This window comes from Equus asinus, chromosome 4 (assembly GCF_041296235.1).
Source record: "Equus asinus isolate D_3611 breed Donkey chromosome 4, EquAss-T2T_v2, whole genome shotgun sequence".
Lineage (NCBI taxonomy): Eukaryota > Metazoa > Chordata > Mammalia > Perissodactyla > Equidae > Equus > Equus asinus.
In genome coordinates this window covers 105935132-105962639 of record NC_091793.1, presented here as the reverse complement: position 1 = coordinate 105962639, position 27508 = coordinate 105935132, and the positions used below count along the sequence as shown (strand labels likewise).

Sequence of the window (27508 nt, the reverse complement as noted above, 5' to 3'; positions counted from 1 at the left end):
TAACATTTTGCTAGCAAATGCATTCTTGAAGGGAAAAGATTTTGGACTCACAAGCAGTAGGAGAAAAAAATGGAGGCAACTGTGGTGTAGTTAAAAAACTGTATGAACTTGGTGACAAAAGACCTGGGGTCAATGTCTGGTCTTCCCGCTTATCTCTCTCTCAACCTCAGCTTTCTTTTCTATAGAACTCATATGATAATACCCTTTGGTTATAGTGAGCATCAAATGCAATAATGAACATATGTAAAAATAATTGTAAACTGTAGAGCGTTCTGCTAAACATTTGTGTGTATAGGGATTTTATTTTATTACCTGTTCCTCTCTTGGACCTGGGTTTTTAATAACTTCTTTTTAAATTGATCATCAAAGGGCACCTAGTCATGTGGTTTGAGGATATAAACACACTAGATTTCTATCTAAGGTATTCTGTTACGTCGCATATCCCTCGGCTTTGGGGAAAATCCTGGGTCAGGTGCTCCCGCAGCTACCTGGAGTCGTGGAGGCACTCCTCAGACTTCTGCTTTGGTTCATAGGGTCTTGAGCCCTCTTATGTGAGAACCCTTCAGGGGACTGGGAATTGAAGTTTCAGGCAAGATTTGCATAAGATACTGCCTGCTTCTTGGGACAGTGGTTCTCAGGACTGGTGGTGCATCATACTCCCCACCTCAGTGCCCCCCATCAGTGAATCCAAATCTCTGAGAGAAGAGCATAAGCATGAGTATTTACACAAAGCCCACAAGTAACTGAGGCTTAGAAACACAGTCTGAAGGATGACTGTACCCGTCCTGAACAGTACATGGCTGCCACAGCACCTCATTCTGGATTGTCTACTTCCCTTTGATGACTCCTTCCTCATTCATTTTGTCTTTCTCTTATTTTTTTGTATACGCTTTTGATAGCCAAAATAAAGACAGAAGCTTCATTGCTACATGTTTCAGAGTAGTATAAAGGGTAAAATCAATGTTTAACTAAAGTATTCTGAAATTTTTAATCAAAATTAAAAAATAAAGGAAAAAAACTGTTTCTAGAAATCTCATAATTTTGTATTACTATTAGAAGTCCCAGATAAATTCCTTTCCTGAAAACTCAAATAATTTCTTAAAATATATTTGTAAACTTTGTATTTTCTCATCTATCATGGTAGAAAAGCTTAATCAACTTGTTTGTCATCCAGGAGGATGCTAGGTAGGGACAAGTTCTCTGAATCTGATTTAATATGATAAATGATCAGAAAGTTATTAAGAGGACAGAAACAGAAATAGACCTCATGTATACAATCACAGATAGACTGTCCACGTTTTTTGGATTGTAAATTATGTGTTGATGTTATAAGCACTCCAAGGAAGTATTTCTGAATATTATTTTTTCAGGTGAGAGAATATCCTTTGTATCATTTGATAAAAGCTCAGTCACAAAAGAAAATGGGAGAAATAGCAGAAGCAATTAAAACTCTGCATATGGCAATGAGTTTACCAGGAATGAGGAGAATTGGAGCTTCCTCAAAATCAAAGTACAGAAAAACTGAAGCTGATGCAGGCCATCGTTTATCCATCTTTCTCGAGTTGGTGGAGGTTCACCGCTTAAATGGAGAACAGGTACGTCAGACTTTCATTCAGCGGCTCAGGTCTGAAGTTGGTTATTCAAGTCTATGTTTTAATAAGAAATGAAAAAGCTAAAATTATCCCCTGATCAAGTGGTAAAGTTTAGAAAATGTATTTCTCATTGCTTTGCGCCAAATCATGTTCTTTCTTCAGGCTCCTGAAGTTAAGCATAGCTTGCACTTGGATGATTTTAAGTATCAGTGTACTTATGTTGGCTACTATGAAATGTTATAGTATAAGTAATAATATAATGTAATATGATGTACTGTGAAATGTATAATGTAATGTATATGATAATATATGATTATCCTGGCTGCCATGAAAGGTAATAGTATAATATAGTCATAATTCTGTGAATTCTTAAAAGGATTCACACACACATACAATTACCACTGGAATAAATGAAACTACCAACCTGAAATTCTAATAGTTGAGAAAACAAAAGAACCATTTGATGAATACAGCTTTGGGAAACTCATAGGACGATCATAAAATCAAATACGTTAAAAAAATAATACAGCTAGAAAGAAAGGAAGCGTATAATTCTGAGAGAGTTAAAGCCTTGTAGAAAATAAGGAACTTAATGTCATTTATATCCGTTTCTTAGGTTGCAGCAGCTCCTAATCAGTTATTTTCATATTTTAGTGGTAATTAAGCAGGCTGTGTCTAAATACTTACCAAGTCTCAAAGAATTTGTTTCACTAATAAATTAACATAATATACATTTAAGAAGAAGAACCAGTTCTATCATAGATAGCTGATTCTAAGATGCACCATTTTTTTCACATTTTAAGTTTGCTGAAATCAGAACATCTTATCTCTAGAGTTGAGATGAATCTTAAAATAAATGACATTTTAGACTCACTGAGGTACAGATTTGGAAATGAGATAATATATTCCCTGAGGTATAACAAAAGTGATGTCCTAGCAGAGGGAGTAAAGTAATCTGCTACTTGATGAAGAGCCATTGGGTTCAGTGGGTGACTGTGGACTGGACCCCATCAAGGGGGCAGTAATGAACACAGCTAAGAATTTAGGCTTTGGCGTCAGGCTGCCCGAGTTTGAATTCTGGTTCTATCATTTGTTAACTTACCTCTCTAAATCTCAATTTGTTTACTTGCAAGATGGGGTAATAATAGTAACTACTTTACAGGGTTTTGTGAAAAGTAAATGGGTTAAGACAATGCTGTATGCAAAGTAAATGCTTATTAAATTATAGTAGCAGCAACTCTTATGTAGCAACTCCTGTTTTCCTAGTTAAGAAAACACTTTCAGTTAGCAAATATTTATAATGTCATCTGAATTTAGTCTCTGAGTTTAGTTTTAAATTTTTATACTTTTGGAAAAACCATCCATTATTTCCTGAATATCTTAACTAAACTAGCATTTATTGTTCATTCTGTTTTAGTAGAAAATCCTCGCTTCTGTTGTAATTTGTTGAATATTTTGAATGTTATTTTAATTTCACCTTTACAGCATGAAGCAGCAAAAGTTTTACAAGATGCCATCCATGAGTTTTCTGGGACATCAGAAGAATTGCGTGTTACTATTGCTAATGCAGACCTAGCTCTGGCCCAGGGAGACGTTGAGCGGGCTTTAAGCATGCTTCGGAATGTTACTGCTGAACAGCCATATTTCATAGAAGCTAAAGAAAAAATGGCAGATATATATCTGAAGCACAGAAAAGAGAAAATGTTATATATCACTTGTTATAGGTAAATGCTTATTTCAACCCATTATATTTTGACACATTTATCTCCAAAAATTAATTCCCAGATTTATTTTTGTCTTCCTTGTAACTGCTTTACAGATACTTTATAGATCCTTTCTTTAATGAATTCTTGCTTCCTTCTCGTATTTCCACCCATAATCACTCTGGCCAAGTTCCTCACTCTCCCTGAAACATAAATCAGAGTGATCATGATTATTTCAGTCCACGGCTTACTCTAGTTTCTCAGCTCTCCTCCCTCATCAGGTGTTATTTCTAGACCCTGAATCTTCCTGTTTGGGAAAGGAAAGAGCAACAGCTTAAGAAAATTGTCTAATGTAACAACAATTCAGGGGCTAGATGGTCATATTTAATACTCAATATAATAGTTATAGCAAAAGAAAATGATGGCTTAGTACACACCACACTGAGATATGGATTACAGATTTTCCTTGGTGAAAGGGCAGGGGCTTTAAAAGTTACGTCTGTCATGCACTGATTCTCTTAGGAGTTGTTGGGATATACCCCACACACGCACACACACACACACGTTGCTCTTACTCTTCTCCCCAAACAAAAAGATAAAGATACAGCATACACATGTAAGAGAAAATGTGTACAGCATACACATGTAAGAGAAAATCAATATTTTTATCTCTTGAGAACATAGGAAAATGTTGATTAATTAAGTCGTATTCGTTCATCTATATTATGTAAATATCAAAGTTCTAGAAGCTGCTCAGATTCTTTGTAGGTGGTGAGTGATTCAAAGTAATTGAGCAGCACCCCCCGTATAGATGGATGAACCAGAGTTCATAGATCATATTTTCTATGATGTTTCCAAAAGATCAGCCCTAACTATCACCTCTAATGATATGACAGTGTTTAAAATAGGGTCGATTTGTTTGAATGCGTTATAAAATAGTAGTGAAAGGCATAGGTTCTTGTTTCAGGCAGATCTGACACATTAGCTGTAGACTCAGCATCATCTGTAAAATCAGAATAATTAACTATCTTTCTCATAGAGCTTTTGGACTAATTAAATGAGATACTGTACATTTAAAACTCACATTGTTATTTGAGCAATTTTGGTATTTTGATCTTTAGCAGTCTAAATTTTGCAGGTAAAAACGAAGCAGCAAATATTGAAGTAGAAGATTTTATCTTCTTTCTTACGAATAATGAAGCTCAGCATGCATAGGAGGACATTAAGTGTTTTTCCCCACTATCATTTTTTGGTACCTTCACTCCCACATCATTTCAAAATTAGACATAATGAAACATATATTTCTGAATAATGAGAATTTATATGTTTACTATCTATCTGACCTCTGTTATCCGCATTTCAGAAAATGGAGAGATTTAATGAAAAAAATAGTGGATCTAGCATAAACAATCTGGGTATAGGTATGAGTGGGGTTTCTTACAATACTAGTCTTGGATATGTAGAAGGTACTCTGAAGGCTATTGGTTAATTGAGATAGATGAGCTTACCTTTTATTTCATTGGTTTAGAAGAAGATACTTGTATTCAATATGTTAAATAGAGTTGGTCTGATTTCCAGAGAAATTGCTGAAAGAATGCCCAGCCCTCGTTCTTTTCTTCTCCTTGGCGATGCATACATGAATATTCAAGAGGTAAAGTTTCTGATGCTACTGAAGCTAGATTTAAAGAAAATATTCTTTGTGATTAGTAGAACATTCTGTTAAATGGAATTTGTTTTTTTAATAATGTTTACTTAATATTAGAAGATCCAGTCATCACTATAAAAAGGATTCAACTATTACAGTAAAAAAGTTTTTTGTTTTTTTTTTTTTTTGCAAACTGGCATCCAGCAATTCAGCTCTATCATTATTTGAAATACACATGATACCAGAAGCAAGTTAAGAGTCTCCTTTAAACAGAAGGATGAAGAGAGCTACTGGCTCTTCTTCAAAGGGAAGCAATCCTCTGACTCTGTATCTGGCTTTTATAATGACTGACAGAAATGAAAAGTTAAGAAGCTGTCTCTTAGTTCTCACATTATTATTTTTGGAGACAAGGGCACACTTAACACAGGTGGAATTATACTAGTTAGTTAGACTAACAGTAGTGACTATCACCTCTCTGAAATTATTAAGATTTCTGGACTTAAATATGTGCTTTGATAATCTTAAGTATCTCAATGAAAAACTTTATAGAAACGTTGCCGTTTAGTGGGATCCAGCTAAGCTGTTTATTTATTGCCTGTTTTTTGTATCTGCCAACATTAGCCTGAAGAAGCCATAGTAGCGTATGAGCAAGCTTTAAATCAGAACCCAAAAGATGGAACTCTGGCAAGCAAAATTGGGAAAGCACTTGTGAAAACTCACAACTATTCAAAGGTGAGTACTTCGTAGTTTGGAATATCTCTATTGGATCAAATTTTTCAAACCCTGCTCTGTGAGAGGTCTTCAGCAAACACTGTTTGTATCTTGATGGTTGTAAACTTCAGACTTGTATTCACAAACTGGAATTTGTGTTAAAGGCTTTCTCAATGTCTCAGATTCTTCATTGCTGCATTTCGCAAAGGCTCTTTGGATCCTAAAGTTTACCTCAGGCTTTATCTTGCACCTAAGTCCTTGCCACCAAATCAGTTACAATAAACTTGCTATTGTAACATCTCTTTCATTATATGACAAAGTAAAATAGGTGTCCTTTCTGTTGAACCAGTTCTGGTAAGCTATGTGCTTTGAACTTTTTTTTTTTCCAGTGAGGATAATGGATTTTCCTTTAGTTGTTATATTATTGCCCTAGTCCTGGTAACTATTAAACATGCATATATATATATACACATACACATAACAGCTAGCAAAGTATTTGCATTCAGTAAAGTTCACTGGCCTCTGGAATAAAACCGTTAAAAAAAATTTCACCAAGCGTTTTCTGTAGCTACTTCTCCTAAGAAATGTTAGTTGCCTTGTGTGCTGTCTGATTCTCTAAGAAAAGTGGCGTACTTGACTGACAGTGCGGGTAGGTGCCTAAGCTTCTCCTAGGCTATTTCCACTTGTATATATGTTTTAAGTCTGTAATGTGTAAAAGCATCTATGCTTGAGTGCCATTCTCATTGCCTTTATTTTTCTTAACCAAAATGGATTTTGTTTAGGCAATCACTTATTATGAAGCCGCTCTGAAAAGTGGACAACAAAATTATCTTTGCTATGACCTGGCCGAGCTTTTATTAAAATTGAAGTGGTATGACAAAGCAGAAAAAGTTCTTCAGCATGCTCTAGCTCATGAACCTGGTATGAAACTCTTTCTGATTTTAAGAAAGTATACTTGTTATACTTGATCTATTTTATTTTTATATTATATATGTGTATTTATATTTTCAGTATTTTATGTGTGAGGTTGGTTATTTCATTTATTAGAATATCACTCTACTAAAATAGGATATTTGGAAAATATAATAACAGATTATGAAACAGTCAATTGTGGTATAGGGAAATGTTTACTTTCCAAAATGACGGAAGGGAAGTTTTCTTTATTTTTTATTTTTATTTTTTGAGGAAGATTAGCCCTGAGCTAACTACTGCCAGTCCTCCTCTTTTTTGCTGAGAAAGCCTGGCCCTGAGCTAACATCTGTGCCCATCTTCCTCTACTTTGTATGTGGGACGCCTACCACATCATGGCGTGCCAAGTGGTGCCATGTCCGCACCCGGAATCCGAACTGGTGAACCCCGGGCCGCTGAGAAGCGGAATGTGCAAACTTACGTGCTGCACCACCAAGCCGGCCCCAAGGAAGTTTTCTTTAAATTGCAACTTTGTTGTTTAAACAAGAACACATTTTTATAATCTTTACTCAAGTTTTTTTTTTTAATTCACTATAAAAGACTATATATGTACACCTGCAGTTTCTTCTGTGTATTCTACTTGCCTTGTTCTCAAACTACCTCCCTAGAGGTAATCATTTTTGTGTTTTAGTGTATATTTTATATATGTGTAAGTATATAAGTGTAATATGCATTATTTTCCCTTTCAAAATGTATTATTCTTCCCGTTCTGCAATTTTTTTCATATACAATATGTTCCAGATATACTTTGATGTCAGGACTCCAATCATATCATTGTCTCCTCTGGCGTCATAATATTTCATAACTTCATGAATTATTTAACTTTCCCCCAATTATTGGGCATTTAATTTCTTTTCTACTCTTTTGATATTATAAAGCATGTTACAATGAATGTCCTTGTATCTCACTTGTTGGTGTACACTTACTTATATTTCTTAAGAGCTAGATGCTAAGTCAAAGGGTATATGTATTTAAAATTTAATTGGATAGGGGCTGGCCCCGTGGCCGAGTGGTTAAGTTCGCGCACTCTGCTGCAGGCGGCCCAGTGTTTCGTTGGTTCAAGTCCTGGGTGTGGACATGGCACTGCTCATCAAACCACGCTGAGGCAGTGTCCCACATACCACAACTAGAAGGACCCACAACGAAGAATATACAACTATGTACCGGGGGGCTTTGGGGAGAAAAAGGAAAAAAATAAAATCTTAAAAAAGAAAAATTTAATTGGATAGTATCAAACTGCCTTTCTACAAGTTTGTACAAATTTGCTTTTTAAAGTAATAATAAATAATAAATAAAGTAATAAATCTGGTGCTTGCTCGTTGCCAAAATTTACAGAAGTGAATGAAATTTGTGTCCTCTCTCACCCTCTGGAGAAAACCTCATTTAACAACTTGTGTATTATTCTGATCAATCTCCCCACCCCATCTCTCTTTGCCTCTCTTTCACACACAGTTACCTATTGCTGTTTTTCTGCCAAAATGGGATCAGATAGTTCTGCAGTATGCATTTTTCACTTAATAGCTTCTCCCTTTGTTGGCAAATATAGCTCTTCTTTGTTTTTTTAGCATAGTATTCTACTGTATGTTGATATCATAATTTATTTGATGAGTCCCCTGCTGATAGACATTTAGATTGAAGAAAAGTTGGAAACAATAGAGACAAAATCATTGTTTATATACCACTGTGTCCTTCCTAGAATTGAATCTTGCTCCGTTGCTCTTTCTTAAGGCTAAAAATGTCCCAGCATTATGTAGTATTAATTATGGGAAAGAAAAACTTTAATTTGCATTTCTTTGATGGCTTGATAAGGTTACGCATCATCTTATGTCTATATAGATCATATTTTCTATTAGGAATTTATTTGTGTCTTTTGTCTTTAATCTTTTACTTATTATTGATGAATTTATTACCTATTCTTCATGTTACAGATATTTTCTCCCAGGCTGTCCTTTCTTTATCAAATTTGTTTGTCATTTCTTTGATCAAATAGAATATTTAGTTATCATATATGATACCTGCCGGTCTTTTTTTTTGACTTCTAAATTTCTTTTCCTGCTTAGAAAAAGCTTCCCTTATCCTAACATTTTAAAAATATTTCCTTATATTTTTCTAGAATTTTTGAGAACTTGAATCCATGTACTGGAATCCACATACAATTTTTACTACATAATTTTCCAGATAGCCAATTTTATTTCAGTACTATTTATTGAAGTGCCACCATTATCATATAACAAACCTCTTTATATATATGACTCTGGTTCTGAGAGTCTTTGTTTTGTTGCACTGAGTTATTTTTCTTTTCCTTTGCCAATACCATGTTCACTGTAGCTGTAAAATATGTTTAGATGCGTAATAAGGCAAATAAGCAAAATAAGCAAAAATGATGCTCTAAATTTTCTGATATTTCCAAAGTGGTTTTTTTTTTTTAATTTTTTTTATTGAGTTATTGATAGGTTACAATCTTGTGAAATTTCAATTGTACATTAATGTTTGTCATTCGTGTTGTAGGTGCACCACTTCACCCTTTGTGCCCACCCCCCACCCCACCTTTCCCCTGGTATCCACTAAACTGTTCTTGGTCCATAGTTTTAAATTCCTCATATGAGTGGAGTCATACACAGATTATCTTTCTCTCGCTGGCTTATTTCACTTAACATAATTCTCTCAAGGTCCATCCATGTTATTGCAAATGGAATGATTTTGTTCTGTTTTGCAGCTGAGTAGTATTCCATTGTATATATATACCACATCTTCTTTATCCATTCGTCTGTTGATGGGCACTTAGGTTGCTTCCACGTCTTGGCTATTGTAAACAGTGCTGCAATAAACATTGGGGTGCACAGGACTTTTGGGATTGCTGACTTCAAGCTCTTTGGATAAATACCCAGTAGTGGGATGGCTGGATCGTATGGTAGTTCTATTTTTAATTTTTTGAGGAATCTCCATACTGTTTTCCATAGTGGCTGCACCAGTTTGCATTCCCACCAGCAGTGTATGAGGGTTCCTTTTTCTCCGCAACCTCTCCAACATTTGTTGCTATTAGTTTTAGATATTTTTGTCATTCTAACGGGTATAAGGTGATATCTTAGTGTAGTTTTGATTTGCATTTCCCTGATGATCAGCGATGATGAGCATCTTTTCATGTGCCTATTGGCCATCAGTATATCTTCTTTGGAGAAATGTCTGTTCACGTCTCCAGCCCATTTTTTGATTGCGTTGTTTGATGTTTTGTTGTTGAGTTGCGAGAGTTCTTTATATATTATGGATATTAAGCCTTTGTCAGATATATGACTTGCAAATATTTTTTCCCAGTTAGTGGGTTGTGTTTTTGTTTCAATCCTGTTTTCATTAGCCTTGAAGAAGCTCTTTAATCTGATGAAGTCCCATTTGTTTATTCTTTCTATTGTTTCCCTTCTCTGAGAAGGCATGGTGTCTGAAAAGATCCTTTTAATACTGATGTCAAAGAGTGTACTGCCTACGTTTTCTTCCAGAAGCCTTATGGTTTCAGGTCTCACCTTTAGGTCTTTAATCCATTTTGAGTTTATTTTGGTGAATGGTGAAAAAGAATGGTCAATTTTCATTCTTTTACATGTGGCTTTCCAGTTTTCCCAGCACCATTTGTTGAAAAGACTTTCTTTTCTCCATTGTATGCCCTCAGCTCCTTTGTCGAAGATTAGCTGTCCATAGATGTGTGGTTTTATTTCTGGGCTTTCAATTCTGTTCCATTGATCTGTGCACCTGTTTTTGTACCCATACCGTGCTGTTTTGATTACTGTAGCTTTGTAGTATGTTTTGAAGTCAGGGATTGTGATGCCTCCTGTTTTGTTCTGTTCTTCCAAAGTGGTTTTTTATTTAGCTTTGATGAAGTTGGTGCTTAAATTCTCCTAATTTTGAAAGCATTTACTATATAAAGTGTTATTTGTTCCATAAAAAATATTTGCATGGGTCTGTCAGACCTTGCTTGAAATGCTACAGACACCTTTAAATGTGGATATTCATTTTTGAAAATGTTGGAGGAGGAGAGATTCGAGTAGCATGTTTTACCTTTTTTTGGTATAAGTATGTGTGTGTGTATATATATATATATAAAGTTTATGTAATATAAATACTTTGATTTAATAAATATTTGCTGAGCACACCCTATGGTATACTTAGATACCTTTGTGTCCATTTCGTTATATATTATTTCATTAATGCTCACATTAGTTTTTGAGGTATATATAATTGTCCCCACTTTATTTATTTACTTTTTTTGAGGAAGATTAGCCCTGAGCTAACTGCTGCCAATCCTCCTCTTTTTGCTGAGGAAGACTGGCCCTGAGCTAACATCCATGCCCATCTTCCTCTACTTTATATGTGGACGCCTGCCACAGCAAGGATTTGCCAAGCGGTGCCATGTCCGCACTTGGGATCCAAACCGGCGAAACACGGGCCCCCAGGCCGCCGAAGCAGAATGTGCGCACTTAACCGCTGGGCCACTAGGCTGGCCCCGTCCCAATTTTAAAAGTAGCAATCTAAAACTGTTTTCTTGACCTATTCAGGTGCATCTAGTTGGTAAATAGTAGCAGCTGGGTTCTAATAAACATCTTAAACTTAACTAACATAACATCACTTACTATAATATAACCATCTAAAACTGAACTTCTGATCTGCCTCCCATTATTTTTTCCGCATGCAACCTTTTTCATCTCAGTAACAACTTCCTCCCTCATTGTATGTGCTAAGAGCTCAAATCCTTTCCTTCACCCTTGCCCTTACCCTTAGGAAATCCTCTTGATTCTACCTTCCAAGCATGTTCATAGTCCTATCATGTCTCACTCTTTCTAATACTTGTCTGCCCTTGTCCAAGCTGCCATCGTATCTTAAGTGAACTATGGCAGTGGCCTCCCAGCTGGTCTTTCTGTTGCTACCCTCAGCTCCACACCCCTGCCCCTGCCTTTCTCAACGCAGCAGCAGCATCGAGCCTTTTACACAGTGTAAACCAGATTATGTTGCCCCAGCGCACCGTTGCCTCCCCTTTCCCTCAGAGTTAAGCCAAAGTCTTCACAGTGGCTTATGTGGTGGTTCACATGTGTGCGCCTGCTCCCCTGACCTCTCCTGCCCTCCTCTCAGCACTGTTACAGCCTCCTTGTTGTTCCTTGTGCTACCTTAGAGCTTCTCTTACCTGTAAAATGACAATAACAAAACCTGCCTCTTGGGTGGAGATTTTAAAGAAACAGTATATATGTAAACCACTTTGAACAGAGTATGGCACATGTGGAATGGACCATGCTCTCAATAAATGGTGGAAGAAACATGTTTTTGTTAATTATCTAGGGTTCTTTTATTACTCTTAAATTACAAAATAGTAATACCAAATACTTATAGCACTTACCATGTACCAGGCTTTATTTTAATTGTTTTGCATATGTTAACTTATTTAATGTCACTAATTTTATAATTTTACGAGTCTTTGAGATAGACACTATTATTTCCCCTATTTTACAGATGAAAGGGAGGCACGGAATGGTTAAGTACCATGTTCAAGGTTAAATAGCTAGTAAGTGATGAAGCCTAGGTTTGAAACCAGACCGGTTGGCGTCAAAGTCAGTGCTCTTAATGATTATTTATTTTATTTATTTTTTTTTTAAAGATTGGCACCTGAGCTAACAACTGTTGCCAATCTTGTTTTTTTTTTCTGCTTTATCTCCCCAAACCCCCCCTGTACACAGTTGTATATCTTAGTTGCAGGTCCTTCTAGTTGTGGGACATGGGACGCCGCCTCAACGTGGCCTGACGAGCGGTGCCATGTCCTCCCCCAGGATCCGAACGCTCGGCCGCCGCAGCGGAGCGTGCGAACTTAACCACTCGGCCATGGAGCCGCCCCTGATTATTTATTTATATATACTATACTTTATTACTTATCAGTTATCTCTTATTTTAAAAATGCCACTTGTCTTCTTAATTGCATGTAGCAACCACTCTATCTTGTCTTTTAATGACTTCAATAAACAAATTTTTGTACACTTAAGAATCAAATTGAAATTCTTATTAGTGTTGTTACATTGTTATCTCTTAGTATAAATCTAACGAAAAAAACTCCAGTTATTATCCAGTTCTGTAACTTTTCTTCCAGCCCGTTTTTATCCTAAATTTGGCCATTCTTCACTTAACTGACTAAAAATTTTTTAGCTTTATTCACTATTTTTCAAAATCATTCTGCCTACAGACCAGTCTTAAAACTTGTAGAAAAATGTAAACATTTATATAAAATGAGTATTTTCTCCCCAATATACTCTATTCTTTCATAGTAAATGAACTGTCAGCTCTCATGGAAGATGGACGTTCTCAAGTTCTGTTAGCAAAAGTTTACAGTAAAGTGGACAGAACTAGCGATGCGGTCACTTCCTTACAACAGGTAAACGCGTTTGTCTGTCACTGTGGTTGTGGGGGGAGATGAGCGCACGGGGGATCTGCTGCATGTAGGAGGAAGACAATCTCTTTTGGCCCAACTGTCACAGAAAATAAGTCAAAATAGAAATAATGATTGAATGCTGAGGGATCGTACTGCTTATAAGTATATTATTGGTAATTATAACAACAGAGAAGTTTGGTATTTTTAATTCTCTTTTACAGCTGAGGAAGCTTAGTGTAATAACTTACGTGAAGTCACATGACTGGTGTCACAGGCAGGATTTGAACTCACTTCTTTCTTCCATTTATTTGTATATCTTCTTTAATTTCTCTAGTATTTTGTGGTTTTCAATGTGGAGGTTTTCCACACATTTCCTTGGATGTATTCCTAAGTAGCTGATGTTTTTTGATAATTTTTCAATTTCTAGTTTGCTAACAATTTTTTTTATAAATGGCTTACATTGTATTTAATGCACTCTCTGCATCAACATGATCATGTGACTTTTCTCCTATTTTTTCTCCTATTTTTTCCCCTGTTTATGTGGTATATTAAATTGATTGATTTTAAAATGTTACATAATGCTTATATTCTGGAAATAAATGTCACTTTGCTGTGATTTTTTTAAAAGATGATGCTGGAATTTAAAGAAATTTGCTAATATTTTGTTCCAGATTTGTGCATATATGTTTGTGAAAGAGATTGGTCTCCAAGACTCATGTTATTTCTTTAATGTTTGGAACAATTCAATATTAAAATTTATTAGATTTGTATTAATGGATTCAACATCTTTGATTTCAAACTGATAATTTTAAAATTTCTTCTTATGTGAGTTTAGATGGGTAGATTTTTAAAGTGATTTGTTCATTTCATTGTCAAATTTATTGACATAAATTTGTTCATTATATCCTCTTATCTTTTGAATGTCTGCAAGTACTATAAAAGTGTCTTCTTTTATAGTCCTGACATTAGTAATTTTATTTGCCTTCTATTATTAATAACCAATTATGCTAGGGGTTCATTATTTCAGTATTTTCAAAGAAGCAACTTTTGCCTTTTCTGACTTCATTATATGTTTGCTTTTTACCTCATTAGTTAGTTTCTTCTACTTTCTTTGGATTTGGTTTGCTGATCTTTTTCTAGCTTATTGAAATAGTGTGTTAGGTAATAGATTTTTAGCCTTTGTTCTTTTCTTATTCATTTAAGGTGATAAATTTCTCCCTGCGCCCTGCTTTAGCTGCATCCCACAAGTTTTTTTAATTCAGTTCAAAATATCTCGTCATTTCCACTTTGATCACTTTTTGACCCATGGGTTATTTAAAATGTAGTGTTCAATTTCTAAGCAGTTCCAATTTTCTTATCTTTTTGACATGATTTCTGGTTTAATTCCACTGTAGTCAAAGACACACTTTGAATGATTCAGTCCTTCAAAATTTGTTAAAGCTTGCTTTATGTCCTACATTATAATCAATTTTGCTAAAGGTTCCCATGTAGATTTGAAATAATGTGTTTCTGGCATTACTGAGTGCTTAGTTCAATTAGGGCAAGTTTGTTAATTGATTTGCCCTACATCTTCTCTGACCTTGAAGTAGAACATAAAGCACCTCACTACTAATCCTATATGCTTTCCAGAATATCATACTAATTGCCACATTTTGACCTGATTTTCATGTACCCAGCATTCTGCAGATAATTTATCAAATGTTACGGTGTTGAGCTTTAGCTAACAGGGATTAATACATACATACATACATACATACATACATACATATAAAAATGACTTCTGTTTTAGCAGCAATGTCCAGTAATTTTTTTTGTTCTAATTGTGAATGAATTGAGCTTGGACTACTAGATTTCCCTGATACCCATCTAAGCTTACAATTTCATTAAAATATGGAATTTTCAACAATGTTAATATCTTATCCTTAATTGTTCGTCTGTTTTATCTTTGTTTTCTGAATCACATGATAGAGAATTGCATCTACCCTAGGTTAGCTACCCTTAGTTGCAAGGAAAGTGTATTTTGGTAAATTTAGACTTTTAAAACATTTAGAAGTGAATTTGGCTTATTTCACCCCTTTATGAATAGCATTAGTCCTAGCCCCCTGGTTGCATGAGTTCCTATGTTATATGAGCAGACACATTGAGCAACGCTAAAAAAAAAGAACAGTGTACCATGGCTTGTCAATGCCAACAAACCAAAATCTAGTTTTAAATTTGTATGGTATAGCACAGGGATTATTCATCTTTAATAACATTTGAAGAGCCATAAAATTCTTCCTAACTGTAACATTCTAGGCATTCTAATCTCCAAAAAGACAATTCTCAAGATACAGTTCAAACAGAAACTTGTAAGTGTAATCAAAGTTTTTGATATTTTAAATTCATTTATTCAGTAACCATTTATTGAGGTTAATTCTCCATATTATGGAATTTAGGAGTTCCATCATAGTATTTTTGCATTGTTGCTAAACATTTTAGGCAGTAGCAAAATTGGTAAATTTTAGGGAAATCCAAAGTTTTATTAATTTTATTTGAAAAATTTCATATTTCTGGAATAATTCCACATTTCTTCATCCCTCTCTGTCATCTCTTAGCACTATCCATCATTATCTTTTGTCCAGACTCCTCTGGTAGCCTCCTAATTTATCCTCATCCTCTTCCAATCTTGTTTCCTTCCAGTCAGTTCTCCACAACACCAGGGTAACCATTCTAAAACGTGGACCTATCCCATCACTCCATTGCTTATGGACATGTATCAACATCTTCTCGTTGCTTCTAGAATTAAACATAAGTTATTTAACAGACTTACCTATTGTAAACTCTATCTTTCCAACCATTTTTCCTTCCAATTCTTTGATCAAGCAGTAGTATCCCTTGCCTTCTTCCCTTCACATGTAATTCCTAATGCCTGTATCCCATCCTCTCTCTCTTCCTTCTTCCAGACTCACAAGGGTGTAAATACCAGTCATTCTTCAGATCTTGCCTGAGCTCCAAGACTGGGTTATGTCTCCTATTGTGTATTACCATGGCGACCGATATTTCCCGGTTATAAAACTCCTGATAATTTGCTGTAATTATTTTTATTGTCTACCTCCCTGCTAAAATTAAAATTTCCATGAGTGTAGGCATGGTACCCTAGCAAATGCTTGCCTCATCACAGGTCATTTTAGTTTTCTATGCTGTGTAACAAATTACCACAAATTTAGTCGATGAAAACAATACATACGTTTATTTTCTCACAGTTTGTGTGGTCAGGAGTCTGGGCATGATTTAGCTGGGTCCTCTATGAGGTGTCAGGACAGTCAAGGTGTGGCCAGGGCTGGGGTCTCAGCTGGGGTCTTGTCTGGGGGAGGGTCCGCTTCCAAGCTTACATAGATAGTTAGCAGAATTCATTCTTCAAGGCTGGAAGACTTAGGGCTCCAGCTCTTGTTTGCTGTTGGCTGGATGCCACCCTCACATCCTACAGGTTCCTCAGCTCCTTGCCTCCTGGGCCAACAATCTGGCCACTTAGTTCTTCAAAACCATCAAGAGTATGTCTGCTAGCAAAACAGTCTTGTATAATGTAATCATGGGAGTGACATCCATCATATTTGCACTATTCTATTGGTTACAAGCAAGTTACAGGTTTCTCTACACACAAGGAGAGGTGGTTATACAAGAGAGTGAACTCCAAGAGGTGAGGATCAAGGGAGCTACCTTAAAATCTGTCCACTGCAGTAGTGCTCAGAATTTTTGTTGAATGACTGAAAGGAAATCATAAGTTATTTTAACTGTTTAATTGCAGGTACAATTACAGGAAAAAAACACTGTTTAGTATATTAACTCTTTTAATAATAAAAATAAAATATAAATAAATCAGAAGTAAACTATATGTCATAAAACACTAACAATTTTATGACTATAACTTACGTAATTTTAATGATTATGTTCATATTATATTTGTTTTTTATTCTTTCACTTAACATTCATTTGTATAGATTTTTACAGTGTATCCGTATAGCTCCATCTTTATCGTTTAAAAATGTCATATTCTGATTTTATTGTTATATTTTATTTTGAGGTGATCTTTAGTAAGATGTGTATAATAAGGCTATTGAAATAGAAAGGGAAAAATTAAGAAGTCTATGAAATAAGATGTTTATATCTATACTTTCTTCAACCCAAGGGTTTGACGGAATTTATAAGAATACATATTATAAATTAGGAAGGGAGAAGGAAAAGTAAATGAGTTGACAATCAAGGTTGATATAGTTATTGTAACAGATAATTAAATTTAGCTCTGATCTTTCTGGAAACCAAGGAAAAAACATAGGGAATCTTATCAATTCTTCAAGAAAATTTTATTCTGTATGAAAATGTTTCTTAATGATCATTGTATATGCTTAGAGAAATTGAGTATTTTTTCATGAAATGTCTTTAATAGAAAAATTCAAGAAACTTTGCTCAGAAAAATCTCCCCTGATTATTTTTTAAGAAAATGGCAAAGCATCGCATGAAAATCTAACTCATAAATGTGTTTCTTTAGGAAGCTACGCTAAGAAGGTGCACATATTTGACTTGTGGAGATTTAGTTGTTGCAGAGATAAAACTCAGACTATCTAGAGGGTGAATTGCTTATCCTTTAGACCTAGGGTGACCATATAATTTATCATTCAAGCCAGAATACTTTTGAGAGGGAAAGAAGACAGCAGTGATAATTTAGCTGGTGCTTGCTTTGGCAGCACATATGCTAAAATAATTAAGCTGGCTCGACAGGGATAAAAGGGTACAGTCTCAGCTGGATGGAGAGGTACAATCACCCTATTTAGACCAACTGAGAGTGTGTGTGCACAAATCATGCACACAGATATATGCATATATATAAAACCAAATGCACAAGTATATATATACCTGTATGCTTATTTAAACACATTCATATAACCAAAATTTAAATATGCACATTTTAAGACATCAAATACACAAAGCTATGCATACCTCTATAGTTATATAAATACAACATTAACATAACCAGAATTAAAATTTCATGAAACAGTATTAACCTTTACCACATGCTATGTGCACTAATATTTTCTAATCTGTTCTCCTTCATTTCCAAAAGAATGTTTATTACAGTGTCCTAAGATAATAATATGACCTGTGGTTTCAAAAACACTCAACTTTAAACCCTCTTAATCAGACACCAATTGTCAACCAACGTTTTGACACAAGTCCCCAGAAGGGCTCCCTGTGTGTAGCATAATGTGTGGCAGATGGAAGGCATCTACTGTTTGTTAAATGAATGCATGAATGCATTAGTGAATGATTATCTCTAGCTCAAAGTTAAATTTTATTGTGAAAGCCTAAAGCATGGGAGTTCTCTGTCACTTATTAAAGGAAGGTCTCATTGTTTCAGAAACCAGATGTGTGGGTTGAAAGGCTGAATTCTCTCAATTTAGCAACCTTTTGTACATTCTTACCCTGAGGAAGGCCCTTGCCTCTTTTTGGGGTGTCTCTGCACAGCGTAGGACCATATATATAGACTGTTAGTTGATTAGCTATTTCCCTATCATTAGACATTTGGGTTGCTTCCAGATTTTTTGTTTTTGTTTTGTTGTTTCTTTGTTTGTTTTTATAACAAATAACAGAGATTGTTTTTTTCTTTATAACAAATAACATGTTTCCTTTTTGCCTTCTAAGTAATGTCCTTAATACTTTAGCAAGAGTGTAAGTTAAGTTCAACAGCCTGGTTATTTTTATTGAGTTAGCATGTTTTGCTGGGGTGCTCCCAGAAATACAGGGCTAATTTATATGCCATCAACAATTTGTGGATGTACTTACTGCCTGAAATGTGCCAATGTTTGATTTAATAATTTTTAGATAGCACTTTAATAAACATTTTTAAAGTTTCATTTGTTTAATTACAGCATCTAGACATCTTTTCCAAATATTGTTTCATGGTTGCATTTCCTCCTTAGTGAGCTTCCTGTGCATATCCTTATAACAGTGGGCAAGGACTCAGTGATTTTATAGTACTCCAGTTGGAAACCTATGTGCACGCTGACTCATTTGCAAACAAGTGCATGTTTAAGACCTCAGTTAAGACATTTTCTTTGGATCAGGCTTTGTTAGATCGAGGGCCAATAATGCTTAAATAAATCTTCTGTAAAATTATGCTCTATGTGCGTTATTGAGAATGGTTTAATTTCTTTTCTATTTCTTTTTTTAATTCCTTTTTATCCTTATTTTTTTCTAGGCTCGAGAATTACAAGCTCGGGTACTAAAACGTGTTCAGATGGAACAGCCAGACGCAGTTCCTGCTCAGAAACATTTAGCAGCTGAAATTTGTGCAGAGATTGCAAAACATTCTGTTGCTCAGCGAGACTATGAAAAAGCAATTAAGTTTTATAGAGAGGCTCTTGTTCATTCTGAAACAGATAATAAGGTCAGTACCTTTATGAAATTTTAAGCACCTTTTTATTCCGGATGTCATCTAATTTACCCAAATGCAAAATTCTTACCAGCTTATTTATAAAGAAGATTTGGAAAGAAATGTAACAAAAATGTAAGTTAAAAAATTAATATTGTTTGTAGAAATCCTTCAAAATACTTACCTGATACCTTAAAATGATAATGGTGGAGTCTAAAAATTATTCTGGAATGAGTAATATAAAGTAAAACTATAAGCTCTTTGTTTTTAATAGTCATCAGAGGTAGGGCAAAAATAACCTTTGTTAAGGCATAACCAAACAGGTACTTTGTTCAGTGGGACTAAAGGAGCTGGAATTCTACTTTTAAATCTGAAGCATTCTTTAGAGATTATCTGCTTCGAGCATCTTATTTTACAAATGAGAGAACAGTTTTAGAGAGGCATAGGGACTTGGCCCCATCAGGGAGAAGCTCAGACTAGAATCTGAGCTCCTGATTTAAGACCACTGTTCTTTTCATAGTGCTTTGTGTCTCTCTGTTTTTCAAGTGAGTTACCATCAGTTTTTTCATTTTTTTGCAAGGTAAGAGAAAATGAGATGAGCATGCCTATAGTTTTCCTGCCTGTCATGCTTGGCAACTAAAGTTAGTCAGCTGAAAGTTTAATCTGTGTTCAGACATTCTGCTCATCACTTTTTATTCCAAACAGTTTCTCCCCAGTCTTGCCCCTTTTTCTCTATAGATCATGTTGGAGCTGGCACGATTGTACCTGGCACAGGATGACCCTGACGCCTGCCTGCGGCATTGTGCTCTGCTTCTCCAGAGTGACCAGGACAACGAAGCTGCCACCATGGTTAGTCCAAGAGACTTCAGTGCTGTGGAGGCACTTGTGTTTTATGTTCCATCTGGAAGTTTCAAATTTTACCTGATAAAACTAATGCTAGATGAGAGGCCTGGCTCATGCAGCTTTTGGAGGAAACAACATTTTTAACATTATTATACATTTTACCAATAAAGACCAAGACTTTTTTCATTTTATAAGAATGATAAACCTAGGTCAGGCCTATACTTGCCTTTTTGGGCCTAGTTAAGTTTTCTTTATGCCTAAGAGGATGCTTGGTCAGGCAGAGTTCTGTCGTCAAGCTATAATCTGCTAAAGACTAACTTTTAAGCGCTTGCTCAAATGTGCTGGACTAATTTAAAAGCTTTAGTGGGACTTTTGGAGTTACAGAAAAAAAGCTTCATGTATTATTCTAAGATGGTGTGTTTTAAGTAGAATTTTGTTTTTCTTTCTCATTTTTCCCTGGGTTGAGGTATTTGTTAGCGTTCCAAACAAGCTACACAGATGACAGTTTGTAAGGTTCATTCAAAGTTACTATAAGTAAAAAGGAATATAAGAAGTCTCCCTTTTAAAACACATTATAAGAAACTCCCAGTATGTCTTGCTTGTTTTAATCCTTTGAAATATTTAGGATTTGAATGTTTTGTTTTTTTTAAATCTTCTCGTTATAATTTTAGCGAAGTCTAGTGAGGCATCTTTTCTATGATAGCACATGGAGTGTGCAGTTCCCTTCAAGGTTCTGTTTTTAAAATAACCACTTGAAACATATTTTCTGCTAAAAATATAGTTTTGCAAACAGAGTGATCTGTTTCACATCCTTGGTTATCTTTTATTACGTCCATCTCAGTGCTAATCTGTTGAAGGTGTACTTGAATTTTAAATAGCTCCTTTTTATAAACTTTGCCCTCCTCATGTTTTTCATGTGTGTTTTCATAGTGCTAAATCTTGAATATTTGGCAATATTTTTAGAACCAACTTTTACCTTTATAGATGATGGCAGATCTCATGTTCAGAAAACAGGACTATGAACAAGCAGTGTTTCATTTACAACAACTTTTGGAACGCAAACCAGGTAAATATCCACTGATTATATTTTTTCTAATGCAATCGACTCTCTTTGTCCTCTTCTTGGCTGTTATGCTCCTTGGAAAAACCCCCATCCTGGTTGAATCCAACTCTCTGCTCATCCACACCTGCCCTTGAGCAGCTGAAATGGTTGTAAGGAAAATGCAACACCGTTGACTGGTCTCACTTTAAATTGTGACCACAGACCCCAAGTGAGTCCTCAGGTGCCACCTGGCAATCCTACTGTATTTCTCTAATGAATTCACTCACTTCACCTATCTTTTACACTTTCTCTTTTCTCCTCAAACCTCCAACACCCTTTCTCTCTTCCTTGTCCTCATCTAAAACCTTGCCTCCTACTTTACTGAGAAGATATGAGCAACTGAATGGGAACATCTCCATCCTCCTGTCACCGAGTCAGCCCGCTCCCCAGCCATTGTCCTCCCCAGGTCTGCGATCCCATCTGCAGCCAGCTTCTCCCTGTGGGCGTGCCCCCCCCCACCCCCCGCCCCCGAAGGGCTTTACTTCTGCAGGTCTCTCTCTTCTGCACCGTCATTTTTTTCCCAGTCAGCACACAAACATACTGTAACATCTCCTCACTTTGAAGACGTCAGTAAATAAAAGTCTATTCTTGCCTCTCCAGTTGCTCTTCCCTTCCAATTACTGCTCCATTCCTCCATTTTCCTTTGCAGCAGATTTCCTCTAAAGAATTTCAGTATGTGCTGTCTTCACTTTGTCTCCTTCACTCCTGCGCTCTAGAGAAGCTGCTTCTGCAGGGTGGCCAGTGACCTCCAGGCTGCCAGCTCCAGTGTTTAATTCTCAGTTCTCTGCCTGCTTGGCTTGTTGTATTTAGCATACCTTGTCCCCCTTCCATCATGAAAGACTTTCTTTACTTGTCTTCTGGGATGCTAGGGTTACCTGGTTGTTCTTCTCCCAGCTGTCCACTCTGTTTCACTCTCCTTTGTTAGAGCTCTCTTCTCTTTATGACCTTTAAATATCAGAATGTTCTAGATCTCAGTTTTTTAATCTTTTCTCTTTTTATACGTTCACCCCCCCAGGTGACTTCATCCGTGCCCATGGCTTTATATCACATGTATATGCTGATGTCTCCCAAACGTTATATTTCCCAAATGTATGTCTCCAGTCTTGACTCCTATACACCACTGCCTGTTTGCATTCCCACTCAACTGTCTAGGAGGATCTCCAGCTTCGTGTGTCCAAAATAGAACACTTGATCTTTGCCTTCGCTCCAAATATGCTACTTCTCTGTTTCTCATCTCAGTAAATGGCATTACCATTTACCCATTTACTCAGGCCCCAAACCTTACAGTTGCCCGTATTTCATCTTTTTGTCATTACAACGTATCCAGTCTATCAGGAAATCTCTGTTTTACCTTCAAAATATATCTGGAATCCCGTCACTTTTTACCACCTCTCCTGCTACCGCTCTGGTCTCAGCCAGCATCATCTCTCACATAGATTATTGCAGCATTCTCTTAACTTCTCCCTGTTTCTATTCCTTGCCTCCAAGTGGTTTAGAAATGTTTTCAGCTGAAAGTAGCAGAGACGCCTCCAAAATTCTAGTGGCCTAAATATGCCTTTTGTTTTTCTCCTACATAAAAGAAATTTAAAAGTAGATTATGCAGGAAGTGACAGAGAGGTTCCACAGTATCATCAGGAAACCTGAGTCCATCTGTCTTCTTCTTCTATCATCATTAGCCTAACTGCCATCCTCAGTATCACCTCAGGGTCCAGATGACACTGCAGCCCTAGGCACTGATGTTCCAGGGCCTCAATGGGGAAGATCGGGGTGGAGGTGGGCTAAAGGGTATAGCTCCCCAGCAAATCATCTTTTCTTTCTTTAAAAAAACCCTTTCTAGAAGCACTTCCATGGCTGCAAAAGAGGGTGGGAAGTGTCATCTTTTAGCTGAACCTGTACAGTGCCGCTTAGAATAAAGTAAGAATTCTGATAGTGCAGAAGAAAACGATAGTAGATATTAGATACACAATAGCTCAAGCACGTTAGTGCCTTGTGGCTTTTAAAGTGCTGTTTCCTCTTCTGGAATATAGTCCTCGAAAACATTCATGTGGCAGCTACTTCATCCCATTCAGGACTTTGCTCCAGTGTTGCCTCTTCCTGGAGGTGCCCTTCCCCAGCCATCCTATATAAATAGCACCTGTTATTGCTCTCCATGCTTTTTCATTTTTTTTTATTGTCCTTCTAAAACAAAACAAAAGAAAAATCATAAATAATAGAACGTAAGCATCAAGTGGCTAAGACCTCTGTCTCCATTGCTTTGTTTCCAGGATTTAGAATAGTATCTGGCTGAGTTGATGCTCCATAAATATTGGATGGAAAGAAGAGTGGGAAGAGAAAAGGAAGAAAGGGAGGTAGAGAGAGAAGGTGGTGAGGGAAAGAGAAAAGAAGAAGGGAATGTGGAAACACTAACGTGTGTTACTAATATGTGTCACTAAAAAGAGTTTGAAATCTCAGAGGAAGTCCTAGAGCTGTCATTCAATGCCTCTGAACCCTAATGCCTTCCTCTTAGGATGGTGCCACTGGCAGTCAGGCTGCCTGGTTAGGGCAGCGTGGACACAGATGGCTGTACTTCAAGTAGGGCAACTCCAAGTAGCAGCCATACTCTACATGTTGTATTTACTAATGCTTTTAATTTAAAAAAAGCTTGAATTTAGAGGACAACACTTTCTATGTAGAAATAAAGTATCCCTAATTACCGCAAAGATTGAAAGGAAAAAATCCTGTTTTTTTGATAATATCAACATTTTAATTTCTTTTTATTTTTATTCTCTTTTTAAATTTTCTCCCACCTTTGGACTACCTCAAATCACGTTGTTGGTTCTGTACCCTGTCAGTTCCAGCTTATACTCAGATGTTATTTAAAAGAGTGCTATTAATACTTTAACATTTTACCTCCTCTGCTCACTCTGAGTCCAAAAGACAGGCCCATCCCTGACCTCAGTGGCTCGAACCTTATTCTTACTTTCTTCAGGCCTAAGTCGTTTTTTTCCTGCCATTTCTGCCTTAGGTTCTAGACTCTGTTTTGTCCCTTTCTCCTCTGAACTACCGTTTAAGGTGATACACGTAATATTTTCATCCTGTCTATCTCAAGCTGTTCCCATGTTGTAGCATTTCTCTCTGAGTGAATGATCCAACCTGATTTCCTTTAAAAAAAAACACCAAAAAACTCTTCCCTGGTGAATAATTTTAAGCTATTGATGGTAGTATTGCCCTCTCACATAAAATTCAAAGAAGCTGTCATCTATCATGTGAATTTTGTCTCACCCAGGTTACTTGGCACCAGCATTTTTCCCAAATAGATAATAATAAAATTGGCTTAGTAGACTGGCTACTTTGGGCTGTCTTTTTATAAACAAATATAAAATTAATAATTTATAAATTCAGTATACGGACCTTATACTCCAGAAATACCAGATGGCATAGAACCACACCTCCAAGCCTTTGCGTGGGTTTTTTTCTTTTTGCCTATAATGTGCTTTGCCTTCCTTATCCTGCCTCTCTGTCTTTCCCAACATGTAATCCAAAATATACTCCCCTCCACCAAAAACGAAAACCTGCCCCCACTGCTACCAGCTGCATCATAAGATGCCTGACATGAAGCTGAGCAGGGTGACCGTCTGCCTTGATTTGCCTGAGACCAAAGGATCTCCTGGCATGCAGAACTTTCAACGCTGAATGCCAGAAAGTCTCAGCAAACTGGGATGAGTTGGTCACCCTAATTAAGGGTCCCTTCACCCATTCCTCTTTATCACTAAGTATTTTACTGAAAATATTTATACGTGTATTTGTCTTCTCTGTTAGACTCCTCAAGTTTGCAGGAATCACATCACATTCATCTTATACCCCAGCATCAGACACTTTGCCGGGCACATAGATGGTGCAAAGTAAATGTGTATTGCTTGAATGGATCAGTGAATGACTGAAATATCAAGTCACTTAAAAATACAAAATTTTAAGTAAATTTTATTGTCTATATGATATTGATATTTTATGTTTTTAATCTTGCTTTCTGTGCTTTATTCCTATTAGGACTTTCCAAACTTATCCACAGATTAATTTTGTCAGAATTATTCTAAAACCTATGCATCTACCATTTATTTTATGCAGGCATTACAGGTCATCCTGAGTAGCACACTTATACTTTAAATTAAGGCTGTCTTTCAGCTTACTTCATAAATGCACTATCTAAATTGACTTAACCTAGCTACTAGAAAATTCTTCTTATAGATCTAATTACTGCTCTTGATAGATTACACCTTTTCTCTCTCCAAATCTCCAGATCATCCTGAGTTCTCCCCTTCCCTCACACTGATTTGGTTAACAAGTCCCATCAGTTGTGTCTGCTTACTAGCTAGCTCTCACAGCCAGCCTGTCTTCTCCCAGCCTCCTGCTCTAGTTAAGGCCTTTATCTCCTCTCTCCTGGACTAGTGCACAGTTTCCCAATTACTCTTCCAGCCCCTAGGCTCTTGCTGCGCCATACAGTCATGGGACTAGCAGATTACTTCTAAAAATCAAAAGCTATCCCTTTGCCTAAAATTTAGGATGGCTCTCCAGGGTAAAGTTTAAAATCATAGCATTATTTTGATAATAATATGGCCCCAGATTATCCCTCCTTTCATCTTTCTCCTCCCTCTTCCTCCACTTTAATTTCTAGTAACACCACCCTACCTGCCCTCCCCATGCTCTGCGTCTGCCTCCTGGAATGTCTTCCCTTGTCTAGCAAGGTCCTCCTACTATCCTTCAGGCTGCTCCGACCTCTCCTGCCTCCCCCAGGCAAAGTTAGGAATTCTGTGCATTGTAATTCCATAGACATCATTTGCCCCATCACATCACACTGTAATTACTTTATCTTCTCACTCTCCATCAATAAACATGGACTGAGTTTCTCGAAAATGTAATACATTTCAGTTTTCAATGGATTCCTTAAGTGCAGAAATTTGCCTGCTGTCAAATTTCATAGTTAACCAAAAGATAAGTTAATGTAATTTAATCTATCAGTGGTAATTGTAATTTGACCTAATAAGGAATGCATTTCATTAATATTGCAAGGTGATAATTATTCAAGAAACTGGCCTCCCAAGGTTGACTTCAGATAGTAATATCATACATCACACATACTAGAAATATCATACAAAAAATTTTAGCCAGAAATTCTAACTTTTACTTCCTGCCTAATCCAATGCAGATTCTAGATTCTGTGATTTTGTTATATGGTAGTCATCCTAGTTCTTATCAAAACTTTTGGAGTTGTCATTATTACTGCTGACATTTATAGTTTTAAAGCTCTTTCATGCCTTTATTTTATTTGGTTTCCATGACACTGATGGTCAATATTGTAATCCTATTTTAAGAAGATAGGTAGTCATAGACTCAGAGAATTTGAATAATTTGTTTGAATTGACATAGCTAAAGGACAAGACCAATATTCAAATCCCCTTTTTCTGAAACCATATTCTTATGATGCTCTGCTATTCAGTGATGCCAAAAGGCAGAAGAACAAAATCTTGAGACCCAGCATTATGGGTCAAGGAAGGCAAATGATGATATTGTCAACCTGGGTCATTTTGACATCATGTAATAGAGTAGAGGCAACGCCTACAGAGGTTCTTTTTTTTTTCTTTTCTTTTCTTTCTTTCTTTCTTTCTTTTTGTTTTGGTGAGGAAGATTGGCCCTGAGCTAACATCTGTTGCCGGTCTTCTCCTTCTGCTTGAGGAAGATTGTTACTGAGCTAATATCAGTGCTGGTCTTCCTTTATTTTGTGTGTGGGACTCCTCCACAACATCACTTGATAAGCAGTGTGTAGGTCCATGCTTGGGATCTGAACCCACAAACCGCTAGGCACCGAAGTGTTTGCATGAACTTAACCACCATGCCACTGGGCTGGCCCCTGGAGATTCTGTTACCTAATAATATTTTTTATTGTGGTAAAACATACGTAACATAAAATTTACCATTTTAGCCATTTTTAAGTATACAGTTCATTGGCATTAGGTACATTCACATTGTTGTGTGACCATCACTATTATCCATCTCCAGAACATCTTCATCCTTTCAAACTGAAATTCTGTTCCCATTGAACACTAACTCCCCATTTTCTCCTCCCCCCATTTCATGACAACTGCCATTCTACTTTCTATCCATGAATT

General features: G+C 36.4%; 1 protein-coding gene across 2 annotated transcripts in view; it reads left to right on the top strand.

Moving 5' to 3' along the window:
* TTC21B (tetratricopeptide repeat domain 21B) overlaps positions 1-27508 on the top strand; it is an 81014-nt gene that overhangs the window by 35914 nt on the left and 17592 nt on the right. For both annotated transcript variants that reach the window (XM_044768773.2, XM_070508037.1), the window contains exons 14-22: positions 1371-1595; positions 3078-3316; positions 4874-4946; positions 5562-5672; positions 6434-6572; positions 12911-13017; positions 19247-19435; positions 20159-20269; positions 21248-21329. In XM_044768773.2, the coding sequence (XP_044624708.2) occupies positions 1371-1595; positions 3078-3316; positions 4874-4946; positions 5562-5672; positions 6434-6572; positions 12911-13017; positions 19247-19435; positions 20159-20269; positions 21248-21329 (1276 nt within the window). The remainder of the gene's footprint in view (positions 1-1370; positions 1596-3077; positions 3317-4873; positions 4947-5561; positions 5673-6433; positions 6573-12910; positions 13018-19246; positions 19436-20158; positions 20270-21247; positions 21330-27508) is intronic.